The 10,894-nt window shown below is 52.2% G+C and overlaps 1 protein-coding gene across 2 annotated transcripts; it reads right to left on the bottom strand.

The window, feature by feature from the left end:
- Nucleotides 1-718: 718 nt before the first annotated feature.
- Nucleotides 719-8,583, bottom strand: VCPKMT (valosin containing protein lysine methyltransferase). 2 transcript variants are annotated; one of them, XM_064461180.1, is made up of 6 exons: nucleotides 8,321-8,583; nucleotides 8,018-8,128; nucleotides 7,737-7,809; nucleotides 6,683-6,802; nucleotides 5,045-5,149; nucleotides 719-1,267 (listed from the first exon to the last, which is right to left on the bottom strand). In XM_064461180.1, the coding sequence occupies exons 1-6, from the start codon at nucleotides 8,530-8,532 to the stop codon at nucleotides 1,055-1,057; spliced, it is 834 nt and encodes a 277-aa protein (XP_064317250.1). In that variant the 5' UTR covers nucleotides 8,533-8,583; the 3' UTR covers nucleotides 719-1,054. The 2 variants fall into 2 exon arrangements, with proteins under 2 accessions (XP_064317250.1, XP_064317252.1); XM_064461182.1 differs by lacking the exon at nucleotides 719-1,267 and adding an exon at nucleotides 4,008-4,465 and having other exon boundaries at nucleotides 8,321-8,573.
- Nucleotides 8,584-10,894: the final 2,311 nt, after the last annotated feature.

The raw sequence follows: 10,894 nt of genomic DNA, 5'->3' as shown, positions 1-10,894 counted from the left end.
ACCATGGCTGCGGTTGCTCACCAGCACAGGAACAGACACTCGCTGGCCTCTGTTGCAGAAACCTCCCCCCCATCACTGTTTGCTCACCAGCAGAAAATCAACTTACTTTTTTTTTTTGTTTCAGGATGTGAAAGGAGATAACTGCTGGGCCACGAGATGCAGGTCACACGGCTTCCCCGCCCCGGGGAAGACAGGGCACTGCACCAGCAGCAAGCCCTCGGCAGACTGAACCGACGCTGTTTCGGGAGGTGAAGGCTGCGATGCCTCTCCCTGCAGCTCACGTGCCGGCAGCCACAAAATGTCACGGCGCCGATGAAACCCTCCCGCCCGCAAGGTTGCGGGACGGCACCTGCAGCGTGCGCCGGGTCAAGGAGCCACATCGGCACCACTCAGCGGCCGCCGCCACGGAGGACCATCCCCACCGAGCACCCCCAGGTCAGGCTGGCAAAACACCTGGGGTTTGAAATGCCGCTAACTAGACCAGCAGATGCTATCTGCGGCCTCCCTGCCGGCATCACAGTCACCCAGTGGCACCGCACCCTCCACAGCACCCAGGGAGCCTCACCCAGCCCTTTTGCAGAAAATAGGCAAAATTGCTATTGCTATTGGTGTTGTTTTTTTTTTTTCCAGGTGGGGCATGTGCAAACAGGGACCCTGTGTTCATCATTCTCTCCTTCAGCTGGCCACAACCCACTTCTCAAGCACCTACGAGGCGGAAGGCAAGCGCAGCCGGGGATGGGAGCCCCTGTACGTAATCTCCTGTTGCCGAGTGGGCGAGTTACGGCGTTGCAGCACTGTTTGCAGCAGTTCCTCGGCTGAGGCTCAGGAAATGGCACAACGGCAGCAATCATCTGCAGGCTCGGGGGCATCTGCTCCCTCTAAATGCACGAGAGACACAGTTGAACTGAGCCATTTGCCCATTTACGGAGGACCCACTGCAGTCGTGGGAGCAGGAGCAGGTCTGCCATAATAAAAAGGCCTTTCCTAACACTAGCTCTTAATGCCACAGACAAGAAGTGTAATTTTCTAAGAGGAAAAATCCATTTGTCCAGGATTACACGCCATGGAAAATGATTATACAGCTGCGGAGGACAGAGTTCCCAAGCAAAGCCACCAGCCCCATGGGATGCGTGGGCGCAGGTCCCGGCCCCACGCAGTCCTGGGGCGCTCTACAGCAGCGCCAGGGGACGCAGGGGACTTGCTCGTGGATGGCCAGATTCAGACGCCGGTGCACTCCGCGGCAGCTGCCTCGTGCCCTGTGCTCTTCCTAGCAAAGAAAAACATAATCATGGAGAGTCAAGGGTGAATATCCTGAGGTCCTGCAGGTTTCTGAGCTGCGTCGTGACTAATGCGAGAGGAAGCGATCAGCGATTCATGCGGCTGGTGCTGAGCTGGCATTAAGCGCTCTGCTCAGCCCTAGCCGCATCCAGGCGCCCTCGCCGTTGATTTAAGTGGCAGCAAAAAGCTACACCGGCTGTCATAGCAAAGCGTAAGCAGCCCGGCAAAGCCCCAGCGGGACCACAGCACGGAGGCACCCCCATCGGTGTCGTTGAGATGCGGGTGCTGCCGGCGGGACCGGGCGGGAAGGAGGCACCTGCCGAAGCTGCGGTCTGACCCAAGCGCGAGGCGATGCCACCCCGGCACACGAGCATCACAGCTCTTCCGTGGAAATCACGCGTGACCTCCGCAGCCGCAACCCACACGGTGTGGTTCCCATCGCTCGAGCTGGTGCTGAAATTATTCCAGAAAATTACCCATTATTTAAGCGTGATGTTCACCCAGTGTCTCAGTCTCCCAAATGTCTCTGCCTGCGACCGGCAGCACCGAACCGGCTCCCGCAGCTGCGGCACAGGGTTTGCTGCTCGCTCTCTTGCGAGGGTGTAATCAAGTTTTGGCAAGATGACGCAGAGGATGGGTACCCAGCTTGGACACTGCGGCTTCGGTGCTGCCAGCTCCTGCAGCAGCCACCTTGGAAGCAGCCGCGGGCCCGCTGGAGCTGAGGAGGGATGAGCGGAGAGCGCTGGGGCAGATTTGGGCTGGCACGGCAGCGGTGGTGTTGGCAGGGACAGGAGTTGTGCTCAGGAGCGCCTGCTGTGCCCCAGGGGCCAGGCAGAGCCCGACACCGGCAAAGCCACGCGCAGGCACCGCCAAACCTCACCGAAGAGACCCCGCGTCTATGGGATGGGCACTGACACACGCTCTCCTCGAGGGGACAGGGTCGGGATAAAAAGCCAACAGGAACAAATGGGGCGGGTGAGGGAGTGGGCAGGCTGGCAAGAAGCAGGACCAGCATCTCCCTGGCACTCCATTTTCCCGCCCCCGGTTAAGAGCGGTAATCCCCATGCCATGGCAGCTACCTGCCCTACAGCTGCCCCCTCCCCAGCTCAGCCCCGGCAGGATATCAACCCCCTTTCTAAAAGCCCTTCCCACACACCCCCCCCCCAAAAAAAATAGCAGGCATTTCATCTGGTGGCTCCAGGGATGAGTTGCAGAGCGGCAGCAGCCGCCACGCACGTGACGTCCCTCTCCCCGCTGCCCTGGTTAGCGGTGGTTTCCTCTTTGCAGAGACGGAGCAGCGGCAGCAGAAGCGATTGGGTTTTACATCCCTGCTCGCAGCGGGTGCAGCTGGTGACGGGGAGGTGGCGCGGGGGGTGACGGGACCCAGCCCCCACCCCCCAACACACACACACACACAAGGTCCCTCTCGCCCGATGACGTTCACAACTTGAACGTTGCAAGGCATGAAGTTGAGGGCACGGAGAAGCAGCCGGTGGCTGTGTGTGGGGAGAGAAAAGCACAACTTCCTTTTTTCTTCTGAAAGGGAGATCCAAGCCCATATATAAAAGGAAGTGCTGAAATCACACGCCCCGTAGATAAAATACAATTATCCTCTTGGCATCAAACCCCTGAGAAACACTGTTCCCCCCCTTCCCCGGGGTCTGCGGTCAGCAAACAGGCTGCGTCCACAGGGAGCTGATACCAAAGAACAGCACAGCTCTCGCACAACCCTGACAGCGCACCTTTGGACAGCCCTGAATGAGAATCTCCACCAGAGAAGTGACACTGGCGTAAACACAACAGTAAATACCTTCCTGCAGGCCACTGGTTAATTAAGCAGCTCTTTTCATAACAAGTTAAGAAATAACGTATGTGGTTACAACAAATTACATTCTCGCTTTGCTATGTATTCACTAACCATCGCTGCTCCGGGTTGCAAGCCAGGGCGGTGTTGTATGAAGTGTGAAGTTTGCAAGGAATGCTCTTACTGGAGATAAGGGGAGCCTGAGCTCCAGGCAGGTCCAGAGAGCGTCCGGGTGCCTGTGAACAGAGCTCCCTCCAAAACCAACAGCTGAGGCTTTGAGAAAACTCAGCAGATTTAGCCAAAATATTCAGGTTTCTGAAGCAGGGACCAGTCACGCTGCATGCAGCATGAGCGAGGAGAGGCTCAGGGAACAGGCTGTTACAATTCACGCCGCGCAGCACCTCTGCTGCAGCAGACCTATTTTCAAAGCACGCGCTCAGGGCTGCAGGATGGCGCAGGCAGCTGTGGCCGCTTCCACTAGAGCAGAAGCGAGATTTCCTTTGAAATTGAATCTCAAAGCCATCGCTGCGCAACAACAAGAGGCAGCTTGGCGAGGAATACCAACAGCCACAATGAACCTGCTCACCAGAATCGTCTGCAGACGTCAAACTTTAACAGTGCGGATTTTTATACCAGAAAAGCGCAGCTGGAATTAAAAGGTAGAACAGCTTTGCGCAAGCGCGAGGACCATCTGCATGGTGTATCGGTACAGCACCTACCACCTGTGCTTCGCAAGCCAGGGCGGTGTTGTATGAAGTGTGAAGTTTGCAAGGAATGCTCTTCCTGGAGATAAAGGGAGCCCGAGCTGCGGGCAGGTCCAGAAAGCCCTGCTCCTGGAACGAGCCTCCCAAGGCCTCTGCAATGCAGGAGCGACACAGAAACCACAGGCTGAAAAAAAAACCAACCCCGCCATCCGAGACCCATCTCAAGTGCAGAAGTTTTATTGACTGGTTACGTGGGGCTGTGTGATTGAGCCCGCTCGCAGCTTTCTCCTCACAGAGCCTTCGGATCTGCTCCGTGGGCATTCGGCAAGCCGCCCGCTGCTCTAACGAGCGGCTGCCCAGCAGAGGTAACCAGAACTGCCCAGCGCTGGTCTGGGTGAAGCCCTGGTTCTGTTTTCTGCCTTCCTCTGCCTCAGCCTGCAGACATCAACAGCTCACATCTGCCCTCCTGGAAGGCGTTGTCAGTGGATCTAGTCTAACTAGCCCACTTCTAGTGCCTCAGGCCAAGTCCATCACCGAGAAGCCACTCTGTAGATGAGTCACAAACCGCACTGGAGACAGTCCCTCTGTGGTGTTATTCTATACCCTCTCCCTCTTCTCTAGAGTTCTGACAGCTGCCAGAGGACAACTACTGTGGTCAGAGATCTCACGACGGAAAACTCTGCAAATAGATTAAAAAAAACAAAAAAAACAACAAAAAGTACAGATTTTTAAGTGATACCTTTTTTTTAAGCGCCGGACCTGCATGTTGTGTCAGCACAATATGCAAAATATTTTCTTCATGCATAACTGTCTGCCCCACCAAATAACTGAAAAATCATCTAACCAACCCTGGCAGGTGCTAAGTATCGCCTCCAGAGATGGGTTTTGGGGAGAGGGCTGTACAGCAGAGCGCACGGTACTAAAAGCAGCAGTGGGCGTATTATTTTTATTACTTTGGTGCCGAAAAACTCCAGTTTTGAGATGGCACTGCGCTAGTGTGGAAGCAGAAGAGAAAGTCAGCGTGCAGCTCAAAGATGGCCCTGCTGAAGACAAAGGCTGGCACCTGGCAGAGCGCTGGGTTCTGGAACAAAGGAGCTCCTTTGTACAAGCACGGTTCTGCTCTGCAGCTTCACAGAGTCTCTAATGGTATTTCACAGTCAGTTTAGAGCTTCACCCCTGGAACGCTCACGCTGTGCCAAGTAAACAGCAGCTCTGTGAATTCCTGGCAGCGCTCACTGCGCCAGTTAAATTAACCTACCGTTTGTTTCCTGTGGATATTCACGATATGAATGTCTTCGCTGCGATACTCCTCATCGTGCTTATCCAGGGGAATTTTTTCCAGCTCAAAGTCCGTCTGAAGCAGCTGGTTATCAGAGAACACACAAAACAATTCAAATGACACTGACCGCCCTTTCGAACTAAGCGTGTCCAGTTAAAAAGGTCCCACAATATACCCACATGAGGGCACGAAGCCTCAGGAGGCTGGAATCGCCACGCTCAGATCACTGCAATGAAGGCCTCTACAAACATGCAAGCTATTTTCCAGCCAAGCAGCGTATTTCCCTCATTTTAACTACTCCTGTACCAATTCAAAGTTACAGACATCTCGCAACATTTAAGAAAAATCTAGAAGCTTGTGATAAAACATTTTGCTTCCTCCAGTCTCCAAAGTGCTAAGCCAAACCACAGCACCTGCCTGTCTGCCAGCCTCCTCAGCTGGAGGGGAGGGGGGAAAAAAAGGCTAAAAACACCCCAGCATCGACTCTGCAATGTGCTCAGAAGATTAACTTGGCTGAACCCTGGCAAGCTAAGGAAGGAAATAAATTACAAGAAAGCAGAAATCATCCAGAAACACCTACATCTACTGAGTTTATTGTGGGAGCAGCACCTTGTCAGAGCTGGTCTCAATTACAGCAACCCTCCTCACAGGCAGGCCCCCACAAGAGTTTGAGGCATGGCTAATTATCAAAGAGGTGCTTTTATTAACACGTACAAATCGCCCTGTAATACCTGCCCTTCCCCTTTTTTGTAGTATTATTATTACGTATCATCCAGTACTGCACAAGGGCTGCTTTTCTGCAGGCTTCACAGGTGCAGAGTTAAATCCTGTGCTGACGGTCATCCCCACAACCTTAGGAGGGATTCAGCTGTACCCATGTTCCTCTTCACCTTTACAGAAGATACAGCTGGACTTTTTAATTATACCACCTATTAATGCTCTGTCAGTAGAGGGGGGGGGGAATTTTTGCAAAAGCAGCAGTATCACTTAGCAGAGTCTTGAGTTCCTGAGCTACTCTGGAAAATTTTACCTATGTTTTCCCTCTGCTTTCAGTGGAACATGCTAAAGGAAAATAAATTTCCACCAGATTAATTTTTAATTAATAACCTCCCAATAACCTCTGGTAATGTCAAGAGAACCACTGCAGAAAGAAGGGAGCAACTGACCGCTATTTCACTTGCTCCTACAAAAACAATTGTTTTTATTTTGACAGATGTTGGCTCACGTATGGTGGCCCTTTTGCAAACCTGGAAACTCAGAAGCTAGAGAGGCTTTAACATCCTATGCAAGTCTGGCTGCCTGGATCAAAAGCATCAATACAGTTGAGATTAGTAAGGCAAGAAAGGTTAGTTTGACCTTTTGAGGAAAGGAAAGCTCAGTAAGTATCCAGAAACTCTCTACTGGCAAGCTGGACGGTAACTTCAAGAGTCACCATCCAAATTTTCTGCCCTATCTAAAGACAAACCTGCTTCTCCTGCTACAAACTCTACTTTGTGCAGTCCACCTGAAACTGCACAGGTAGCAACTGCCACTGATGTTCAGCGGATCCAACACAAAGGCTGCCTGTATGCAGGCTATCTTCCTAGTATTCAAAAAGCACACGTTAAAAACACCTACCTCGAAGTATTTTCTCTCAATTTCAGGATTCTTTCCCATAGTCCTCTGCTCGTAACAGCACAAGATGCACGTGTCAGGGCCAGTAAGGTCTTTCAGTGTCTTCAATAATGGTTCTAATGACTGCCCAAAAGAGGTTAAGTGTTTCCCACTTAGATCTCAAGTTCATTTTATTGGTACGATACCCTCCAACTAGAGAAAGTCTTCACCCAAGAGAGAACTTTCCAGTTTTGCTTTTCAGGGAGTTATTTTTAGTACTTTAACTGGGACAAATAGGAACATGGGGGCCAGCTGGAAAGCAGAGGAGAAAGGGAAGTCTGCACAGGAGACGAGTTTCATAGACTGACCAAGAAAACTGAACTAGCATCAAAGCCAAAAGCATCCCACACTCTTGAGTGGGCACTTCCTTGAGGCACACTACAATGGTTATTTCTTGGAATGTTTCAAAAGTGAGTTTTCTCAGCCATTCTTGGAACACGGCTCAGATCCAGACCACTACATATGGAAATGGGACCAATGTGCAGGGAGCCAATGTGAGGGGCTGTAAGACCACTGGGACACAGGATTCTTCAGGTCATTTCCCTTTTCCTGCAACTTCCATCAGCTGTCTGTGCACACCCTACAGAGCTCCAGCTGAGGAGATGGGGCAGACTACAACCACTTAGCTGGAGCATGATTTCTCCTTCTGCCTTCTCAAGGGAAGGGTGAAGAGAAGCCAAACAGTGCACATATGGCACTATTAAATTTCATTTACCAATGCATTAAACAGTTCACAAACTATCAGTCGCAATGTTTTGCTTCACGTTTCAATCCCAATGTGAAGAAAAAAGGGGGGGAGCACAAATATTAAATTTGGGGCTTTTTTAAACACAAAGTCTCTGGTTGAATCTCAAACGGGTTTGAGTGTGTTAAAAATGCCTTTTCCAGTCTTGTACATATTCCTCTAAACCATGGGGACCAAGATGCAAACACAATATTTATTTGAACACTTCTCATGCTGAACCCACACCCTTCCCAAGGAAGCTTTCTACAGGGGTTTTGCAAAGTCCTCATTTACCTCCTCGTAGTAAATGCAATCAGCCATTAGTATATAATCAGGGGGAGGCTGAAATTCTGTTACATCTTCACCCCTAAAAAGAGAGAGGAAAAAAAAAATGTTAAAACAAGCTTCGGTAATAATACAACACATATTAAAGGATTGAGGATGAAGTTAAATGACTGTGTTCTTATGTCGAGGTTCCCTTTCACAGCAGTGTTTTCAGGTGTATTTGGCAATTAACAAAGCAAAAGCAGAAGCCCCGATAAAGCTGAAGAGAAACATTGAAGGATCATACAAACCATTTCAGTACCTTGGCTCGGACCGACCCCGTCACCAGATGTTTGTTGTTCTCTATATTGGCCACCAACAACTCCTGCAGCTCCTCCAGGTCGGTGACCGTCACGTTTGCCCTGTAACACACGGGAGGGTCACGAACCCACGCACCGGCCCCCGCCGCAGCGCGCACGCACAAAAACCCCGTCTTGCGAGAATTGAAAAGATTTCAGGTAGATAATACAATAAATGGGGGTGAGGGGTGGAGAGACGGGCGGTAGGGTCCTGCCCCTCCCGGCTGCCAGCGCTGTCCCCCCTGCGCCGCTCACCCCAGCGTGGCCGCCATGATGCCCACGGCGCCGGTACCGGCACCCAGTTCGAGGACGTGGCGGCGGTCGAGGGGACAAGCGCCGGTCTCCAGGAACTTGGCGAGCACCAGCGCGGCGTCCCACACCACGCAACCCACGCCGCCCGCCACCCGCTGCTCCAGCCGCAGCGCCGGCCCGCCCCGCCGCTCCAGCTCCCGCACGAAGCCCGCCATGGCGGCGGCACTGAGCCGGCGCGATCCCTCCTCCCCGGCCGCCCCGCCCGCGCCTTTCCCGGCGCCGCGGTGAGAGAAAATGGCGGTCGTTGGCGGGCGCCTCTTCTCAGCCGTGCCCGTGAGGCGCCCGGGGCTGCCCGGCTGCGCTCGGTGCCGCCGTCCCTCCGCCCGCCCGGGCAGCCGCGCTCGGAGTCAGCCTCTCCCCTGAAGCAGCCCAAATCCCCGAGGAAGCTGCTCCATGTAAACCGCTCCCTAACCCCTCCTGACCAACTGCCCTCGTATTCTGAGCTACCCTGGCTTGACAGAAAACGTACTTTTAGAATCACAGAACGGTGGGGCTTGGAAGAGACCTCTGGAGCTCACCCCGTCCCACCCCTGCGTGAGCAGGCACCCCCAGAGCAGGGGCACAGGGCCGGGTCCAGGCGGGGGGTGAATGTCTCCAGGGAAGGGACCCCACAGCCTCTCTGGGCAGCCTGTGCCCCTGCTCGGGCACCCACACAGGGAAGGGGTTTGTCCTCATGTTCAGGGGGAACCTCCCGTGTTCCAGCTTGTGCCTGTTGCCCCTTGGCCTGGCGTTGGGCACCACTGAAAAGAGTCCAGTCCCATCCTCCTGACACCCACCCTTCAGGTATTTATAAGCATTGATGAGATCCCCCCTCAGCCTTCTCTTCTCCAGGCTGAACAAACCCAGGTCTCTCAGCCTTTCCTCCCAAGGGAGGTGCTCCAGTCCCCTGAGCATCCTGGTAACTCTCCACTGGACTTGCTCAAGCAGTTCCACATCCTTCTTAAACTGGGGAGCCCAGAACTGGACGCAGCCCCCCAGATGTGGCCTCACTGGGGCAGAGCAGAGGGGCAGGATAACCCCCCTCGCCCTGCTGGCCACACTCCTTTCCATGCCCCCCAGGACACCGCTGGCCCCCTTGGCCCCAAGGGCCCGGTGCTGGCTCAGGGTCACCTCGCTGCCCCCCAGCACCCCCAGGGCCTTCTCAGCAGAGCTGCTTTCCAGCAGCTTCTTTTAGTTGTTTTTAAGTGCTTGCTGGCAGCATAGGAGCAAAAGTAAAGCTGCTGCATTAACCAGCCTGGTTGTTGCAGGAGAGGAGGTCAGGAGCCGTCGTTCATCTGGGTGCTGCAGCCTTGGCACGTTTGCCACATAGTCAGACTTCCCTCAGAGGTGAGAAACCTCCATTTGGAGGCCACATTCAGGAGCTCATCTGGCAGTAGGTCAGACCTTCCCCATTTAGCCCATCAGACTAAAGGCAGCATTAAACACCAGCTAGAGGAAAGAGCTATGAAGAACATTTTCCACGTGTGAACTGGCTGAAAATTAACACAAGGTGATTCAAAATGTACTTCACAAGTTACTCAGTGCACCTGTTAAGTGCTGTGGACACGCAGTCCTGTGTAAAGCCACAAGAGTGCTAGAAATCATGGGTGTTGCAGACCCTCATCCAAAATTTAAACTTACAAAAAGGTTTTAAAAAAGAAGCTGAATCGAATTGACTGTGCATCAACATTTTTTAATGGCAAAGGCTTTTGATTTTTTCCTTGTATATGTGGAAGAAAGTTTTTATCATTTCTTACTAATGTTCACTGCCTGCCCAAGGCAGGAGTTACTGCATTTGCTAGGGTTGTGAATCGTATATTCAGACCTGTGGTGTATTTTTGAAAATCGGAGTAAATCTGGAAAAAAAAAAAGAACCAAGAGATGGTTCTTTTTTTCCCCCCTTCCTTGTTTTTGTTCTAGTCATAGCACCCAAAGACGTTATTCTGGCTCCAGAGCAGGAATAAATGCTAGAACTCAATAACGCAGAACAGGGTCACGGAAAACAACTGGAAGGATATTTCTTTTGCTGGTAACTGCCTTCACATTCCATCTGTTTATCTGCACTTTTCTGAGGGAACTGCCTTTTCCCACACAAGCCAACTTCAAACCCAGCAATTTCACATTTTTCCCCTCTAGCTTTTTGGTTTTTTTTCCCTTTTTATCTATCCCCTCTAATTACGAAGTAACCGAGACGTTAATTTATTGCTCTCTCGGCATTCCCTTGAACCACTCTGGTGGGAATCTGACTGCCTTCGACCACTTCCACAGCCAAATAGTTGCTCTGGGAACGTGCGTTGTTGTACTCTCCGTACTTCATGCTGCTGGCATCGCTGCTGCCGCCCTGCCCTGGCATGGCTCTTTGTTTTTGTATTTTCCAGCTCCTGTTATGTTTGAAGAACAGTTTAATTGTGTGGTTAGTTATCCATAAGCAAGGCCCCTTTTCTGAATCATGCTGTGATTTATGTACTTCGGCTTAAGTCCAGAACTGGCATCGTAAAGTTAAGAGTAATGTTTTACGCATGGAAGATGCAGCTGGGA

This window comes from Phalacrocorax carbo, chromosome 9 (assembly GCF_963921805.1).
Source record: "Phalacrocorax carbo chromosome 9, bPhaCar2.1, whole genome shotgun sequence".
Lineage (NCBI taxonomy): Eukaryota > Metazoa > Chordata > Aves > Suliformes > Phalacrocoracidae > Phalacrocorax > Phalacrocorax carbo.
The sequence above is the reverse complement of the archived record's forward strand: the minus strand, read 5'-3'. Positions and strand labels throughout refer to the sequence as shown.

Bases quoted from the DNA above. Each gene is read 5' to 3' on its own strand.
- VCPKMT (XM_064461180.1), bottom strand. From the start codon at position 8,532: ATGGCGGGCTTCGTGCGGGAGCTGGAGCGGCGGGGCGGGCCGGCGCTG. The intron at 8,129-8,320 runs GTGAGCGGCGCA...CGTGTGTTACAG, and splicing joins ATCATGGCGGCCACGCTGGG to GGCAAACGTGACGGTCACCG. The intron at 1,268-5,044 runs GTAGGTTAATTT...TTTCTTTGCTAG, and splicing joins ATATCCACAGGAAACAAACG to GAAGAGCACAGGGCACGAGG.